Source organism: Egretta garzetta, unplaced genomic scaffold (assembly GCF_000687185.1).
Source record: "Egretta garzetta isolate BGI_Z169 unplaced genomic scaffold, ASM68718v1 scaffold768, whole genome shotgun sequence".
NCBI classification, from domain to species: domain Eukaryota; kingdom Metazoa; phylum Chordata; class Aves; order Pelecaniformes; family Ardeidae; genus Egretta; species Egretta garzetta.
In genome coordinates this window covers 1,268,056-1,274,975 of record NW_009260594.1, presented here as the reverse complement: position 1 = coordinate 1,274,975, position 6,920 = coordinate 1,268,056, and the positions used below count along the sequence as shown (strand labels likewise).

At 40.1% G+C, this 6,920-nt stretch overlaps 1 protein-coding gene across 1 annotated transcript in view; it reads right to left on the bottom strand.

Annotated features, from left to right (window-relative positions):
- Window positions 1–5,413: 5,413 nt before the first annotated feature.
- The window catches only part of DMRTB1 (DMRT like family B with proline rich C-terminal 1), a 182,557-nt gene continuing 181,050 nt past the window's right edge, over window positions 5,414–6,920 (bottom strand). The window contains exon 4 of the mRNA XM_009644648.2: window positions 5,414–5,517. Coding sequence (XP_009642943.2) covers window positions 5,414–5,517 — 104 coding nt within the window. The remainder of the gene's footprint in view (window positions 5,518–6,920) is intronic.

Sequence of the window (6,920 nt, the reverse complement as noted above, 5' to 3'; positions counted from 1 at the left end):
CGGGGCCGGGTTGTGCCGCTCGCTGTGGGAAGGGTGTAATAACACCTTTCTTTCACAGCCGCCGAAGTACACATTTGCTGAAGTGAAGCCACTTGCTCTTCAAAAACAAAGTTGTGAGGTATCTCCCGCTGTGTGAACACAACCGTTGGACCTTTCTGGGTGTTGATGGTGGACCGGTGGCTTTATCCTCCATAAGTCACTCCCAACCCTACAGGGAAACGTGAGTCCAGGTTCTGATTTTCCATCTTCCTCTACAGTGTTCCCTTTGAGTATGCCAGGTGCTTTGTTCCTTTAAATGAAAATTATTTTGTTATTTCTCTAATTTTTTTTTTAAGTTTGTCTCTTGATTCATTTGTATGCCAACATTGCACTGGCCATGAAAATATACTGTAAAGTGTTTTGAGAAAAACAAAACACAGCTGCAGACTCGTGTCAGTAAGGAAAGTAAACTAAGCAGGTGTGGGCTCTGCAGATCTCTCTGCAAAGCTGGGCAGCTTTGGGGAATGGGATTACTGGCCTTGTGCATGCCTTTGGAAAGACAGGCAGGAAGATGGCCAAAGGGCCTAGAAATATTTTAAAACAAATTTGTAATCCCAGGACTGAGGAACATCAGGAAGTAAAGAACCATTTCACAATGTGAGACAGTCCCTGAGGAAGGGAATGCAACTATCTGCAGGCACATGAGACTTTTAAATTACTTGAATATAGGTGTATATTTACTGTTGGAAGAGTATGAGAAACAGTTGATTTGCACCTTGATCAAAAGAACACATTTCTTAATGGGAAACAGCCTGTTGTGAAAAACTAGGAAGGTTCTCCAAGGGAACCGTGCATGTGACTGTTATTTAAACCACATTTAGTAAAAAGATGTTTTTTTAAAAAGAAATGTTTTGTATTTGCTCTAGCTTATGTGGCCTGGACACTTGTGAGTAGACTGTACCAGTAAGACTATAAAACCCTGACAGTAATTAGTAAATGAAACCAGAAATGCCTCCACTAAAGACAGTTGCGTAAAATAAAAGTGAAAACAGTGCAAGATCACAACTGGCCCATCATTAGATCCATAGGAGATTACCCTATGAAGTCAGCAGCAAGGTTGCCATTAATGTTGGCCAGCTGAGGACAATATCCAAAGAGCCAGTGGGAAGGGCCAGCAAGAAGAAACCAGAGAAAAAATGTTACCCACTGTAAATAAAAGTAATGCCAAAATAAGCCCACTGGTTTGGGTGGGGTTTTTTCAGAAATGTTCTAGCCTAGGCTCTTCAAGCCTTACTCATGGATGGTAAGACATACCCGTAAGGACACAGGTAAGTAGAATGCATAGGTGGGTGAATGGGCACCTCACTGTGCCTGGTCATCTGTGGTGGATCTGGAGCTCTCTGAACAGCCCGGGCTACAATAAATCATGCAGCAACATGCTGATTTCAGGAATAGATTCCACAAAGTCTTTCTTTACATTTGGATTTGTTCCTGAAGTTCTGGCAAGCTAAGTAGAGACATAACTCTGTGACTAATGCTAATGTTGCAGTAGTAAAATATTGGGCGAAAAATAGGAAAGCCAGACCCACTTGCCCATAAGAATGATTTAATTAAAGTTTCTCCTGTTCCAGAGTAGGTATGTTTCACATCATAAAGAATTTTTTCTGTCACAAAAATTATTTTTTTAAGGGGAGGGAGAACTTTGTTTGCAGCAAGCTGACTTTACTAATAGGAAATTAAATATTTCTTTGGATTGCTGTTCAAAATTAATTTCTCATTGATATGGAAAAACCAGCTATAGTCTTGCAGTGGATTCAGGGTGCATCTAATTCCAAGAAGAAAAAAAAAAAAGACCTCGAAAGAGTATTATAATGACTGTCATACGAAAACCTGCTTCAGTCCAGATGTAGAAGCGGATACCACAGAAATGTTAACATCTAGCAGTTTGCTGCAGGGCAATGACAAATGAATCTTACATATGTTTGCAGAATGGGCATATTACGTGATTCTTCTAGAATCCCTTGGGTTTGTTTTCCTTTTCCCAAAGCTCCTCCAGAAAATGCAAATCTACAATAATCTGAGGTTTTGGACAGTGTTACAGACACCTCTGTATAAAACTTGGATCCTAAACTTGCATACCTAACCAATGTTGTCAACTCTGTACCCTTGCAAATAATTCCACTGAAAGTAATGAAATTAGTGGTGTGAGTAAATGTTAAAGAACTGGTTCCTAATTTCAGGTTTTCCCCTTCAGTGTATGAACAAAGCTTGTTGCTCTGTGATGACCGAGGGGTGTGCAGGGTGGACAGAGGGTTGACAGAAGTGTCAGGTGTTACGAATCACATCTTCAGAAGTTTAGATCTATAGCAAGGGAGTCAATCCTCAGAAATCAGAAAATAACAATGACATGCCATGCACAGAATTCCTACTGCAGTTAATAGCAGCTTGCATGCAGAAAGATTTCAGAAGTGAGTATCATAGCTAACTTTCCCTTTTCTCCCCAAATTTTATGAATTTGACCAAAGTCAAAGTGGCTTCAGCCTTAATAAAAACCAATAAAATTCTGGGATGATTTAGGCTGGAACAACCTCTGAGCGACTTGTCTAATCCAAATCATTCCATTTCAATCCAAATTGATTTCATTATCCCTAAGTCATTTATTTAAATAAATGGAGTCAGAAGAGATCACAGAGTTTAATTATTGGAAACATTGGTTGGCACTAAGTTTGGAATTAAAATTATTCACTTTGAAGTCCTTAAGTGCACAGTATGACAATACCAGTTCTCAAGGAACATTTTTTCCTTGGTTAAAAAGGACAAGCTGAGCATAAAATGGAAGAATGAAGCCTTGAATTACCCACGAGATAATTCTTCCTGTCAGCTGGAGAGTTACTGACTTTAATTCTCTTACCAGTCATTTACTTTTCCATGCAGAGATAGGTGCAAGAACTTGGTGGCAAACAACGTTTGACTGATGATATGATTGTGCATATTAAACAGTATTGGCCTCACTGATGCCCTAGGAAAGCCAATTGTAAGTGTTCACCTGTTAGACTTTAGACTGGAGTAGATGCCTGTACTTTCCTTACAGAAAGCAAACAGGCTGGTCAGACATTGCCCCTGGTCACCTTGTTGTCCTTCATGTCTATGGAAATAGCAAGGTCTGGTAATGGTTTTGCATCTACTTTGCCACAGCTGACGTGCTGATCTAAAACTGAGTCATATCTCCCCTCAACTTTCTCCTCTCTGAACTGAAGACTTTATTTTTAGACTCCCCTTGTAAGGCAAGTCCTCCATCTCCTTGTTCAGTTTAGTTGCCTTTCTCTTGCTCTTCTTTAGACTCGCTACATCCCTCTGGAGATGAACACTGGTCTGCATCAATGCAGTGAGAGGGATCCTACTGGAGTGCCATGCCATCATTCAAACAGCCAAAGTAAAGACTTTGGTTCACTCACTGGTAGGTCAAAAAGATGGAGGAAAAGGAAAATAAGGAGTTTGGCTTGGCAATCTGGAAGCAGTCACTGGCACAACAAAACAGAGAGAAAACACTACTGTATAAGCATCTACAATGACTGTGCACTACAGTCTGTGAAATGGGCTGGAGTCCATCTTGCTTTGAGATTTAAGGAGTAATACAACACTGAGTATGACTTTAGAAAAATATCTGTGGAGGAAACTATTCAACTATTCATCTTGTACTTTACTATTTTCTTAAATCATTGTATTATATATATGATAAAACAACCCTCCATCCACAGAGGAACCTGCTTTGTGGGTGCTGCTGGTATTTCTATTTGTAGATTATTTTATTTTGAAAAGAGCTTTGCTCTATCCAAGCATCTTAAAGAAGTAACTAGATTTTCCCAAGCAGACAGCGGTTTTTAGAGCAGGTTTGGGACACTCCTGGGAGCAAAGATCCCATTGTAAATCTAGTATACAACAAGCTGTACATCAGATTATTTGCTATAGATACATGTTTTTTTCAGTTTTTCCTCTTGGCAGTTCTAAGTTTGCCACTTTCACTTTTGCCCCAAAACCCTGTGTACTGGAAAGCAATCCTGCAGATTATCTACTAAGTTAAAAAAAAAAACAAAAACAAAAACCAGCTTACTATAATTTCTTTACATCATGCATTGAACAAAGGATTATTAGTACAAGTAGCAGAGAAGAAGAATGTTTATTTTACTGCGTTCACCTCTACAGTAGCAATCAAAAGTTGTAGAAGAAAAATACTGAATCTCTCTCTCTCCAGACAAGTTTGTTACAACGAGCTGTTCAGGGCAACATCTGACATTTGGCTAGAAAAAGTACATGTAGATATGCAAGCCTCAAATCATCAAAACCATACCAACAATTTAATGTCTCTTTTTTAATTATACAAAAGTCCCCCCCCCAATTATTCAAACGTTAACAACTGACCCACTTAACACAAAACCAATTCCTCTAGGCAAAATGGTAGAGAAATGTACCTTTCATTTTTAATTAAACATTATCATTGAAAATTAGAATATATATGGATTTGACTAATTATTATTCTAAATGGTGTTTTGTCCTCGTTTCCTAGGCAATCTCTCCACACCTTTGATACGCCACAGCGCACTTTGATACACATGTATAAAGCGGTCTACATGAGTCCTTTAGAAACATATAGTACTGTTTAGATTCAGCTGTACTGAGTTAACATTGAAATTATGTATAAACTATCAAGGACATTCAAAATCCTGAAGCCTGTGTGACACGAAGTAGTTCCAAATCTGCCTGTCCCCAAACTGAGCAGAAGGTGCCTTAAACGCAGTTCACCCAGAAAACAATGCAGAGGTACTGGATTTCAGCCTATATCAGACCTTTCTGCAAATTCCTCCCATGCCCTTCTTGACAGGCACCTACCCTGCTGAATCCAGTGTATCGTGTTCTTAGGCAGACAAGTAAATCAGCAACCCAGAGCATCTTCCCATCCTCTCTCACTCAGTCTTCAGGCTCCACATCACTTAACTCTTCCATAATATTCAGAACCAGGTTTCTTTTACAGTAAATTGTTATACAAACAACACATTTTTGGCTACTGTCATGAACATGAGAAGGCTACAGAATGTACATGGCTCAGAGACCTCACTCCAAAGTCAGGGAGCCATCTAACCTCAGCAAAGGAAACAAATTCAGATTCTCAATCATTTGCTGCTTCCACCCGTTTAAGGAGGAAGGGATTTACCGTGGCTCTGGAAAACCTTTTAGAAACAAGGGCTTTACAGTGCTAGGGAGGTAGAGCTGTGAGCCTGGTAGCTCTAACATGATCATAAAGTGAGGCAGGGGACTAATCCCCTTCTAGCTGTTGTGACTGCTCAGTGACTCTGTGTCACTCTACCCTCATACTAACTAACAGTCTCCTCAGAAATGAAAATAGCGCTGCCTGCTACTCAGCTCTTCTCCAGCCCATTTACTGTTTAGAATATACAGATTGGTCTCTGCTTGTCTCTTCTGGGGAAGAAGATGGTTGGCCAGGTTCACAAACCCCTGAATCCTGACTATCAGCTTCAGTAGCTGAAATAAAAAGAATAGAAAAAGGTCAGAATTAAACACAAACCAACAAGCCCAAAACCCCAAACCCTGTACTTCAGTTTGCATTATACCTGGTATCAATCACATTTCCAGAGCTAAGTGCAAAATTACTTTTGTCAATCCGGTTTGTTTTTCAACCCAGTTAATTCAAAGGTGCTTGACATTAAGAGCTGCAGCACTCTGAACTGAGATACTGCACTTCAGACAGCAGTTGATTGTTTCAGCCGTGCTTAAAGAAATGTAGCAAGAGTGCTTCAAGATGGCAAGTGTTGAAGCTGCACTGGAATAGAAGTATGAGGCAGACTCTTCTGCCCACTTAGCTGCAGTGAATCTGTGCCATGCCTTTTTAACACTCCTGTGAATTCTCAAAGGCCTTGACAGACTAAATAATCCCTTCTTCAAATCCAACTAAGGATTTTCATTTTATAAAGTATTTACTTGCCAATTTGCATGAAAAGCTCCCTCATTTCCTCACAGGCGACTTGGGTTGTTGTTTGTTTTTCTGTGGCTCACTCTTCTAGAAAGCCAACCATCTGCAACCAGACTCTATCCTCAGATGCTGTACTGGCTGTTTTACTGGACATACCTTGTGTTTATTTTGTCAAGTCTCCATAACATTACTAGTCAATACTGCATGAGATTGTGTAACAACATGGCCTATACTTCACCGTTGTAAACCTAACTGGCATCAATCATTCAACTGCAGTCAACTAATGACTCAAACCTTTCTGGCAGCAGCTTCTAGCCTTGGAAGATCTTTTTCAGACAGGACTTGGTTTGGGTTTTTTAATTTGTCTTCATCTCAGATTCCCCTTAGGGCAGAGATCACAGACATTTCTTCTCACCAGTTGTCCCCTGCTAGAGTTTTCTACATCCATTTTCCTGCAACAATTTTGCCAGAAAGACCATTTCATCTCAATTCTGGAGGTCTCTCTGGAGGATGTTCCCAAGTCTAATTGCAGGTTTGAGTCAATTCTTTTCTTGGGAAAAAAGACATGATGCAATCCTAACACAACCCTATGCACTAAATGTTACAGCTTTTCTCTTTTTTCAAGCATCTTGAATACCAGAATCAAAGAATTATTAGTTTCACTGTAGCTTCCCTCTACATCTTCTGCTGGCAGGCTCTTTCGTATATGACCTCATGCAGAAGTATCCCCCCTCTCTGGGTCACAATTGCAAATTCCTACATATCCTGGAGCACAAATGCTATGTAGTGGAATTAATTTGTACTTTCTCTGTAGCACTAAGAAAACTGGATTGTTCTCTGAGCAGCACAATGCATGACGCATTGTTTCCTATGGCTTTGTGCCTGGGTTGTGATTTCCCTAGTGTGTAATAAGGGCTGAGGTCATAAGATGGCATTTTGCTCTTGGGGGGGGGGG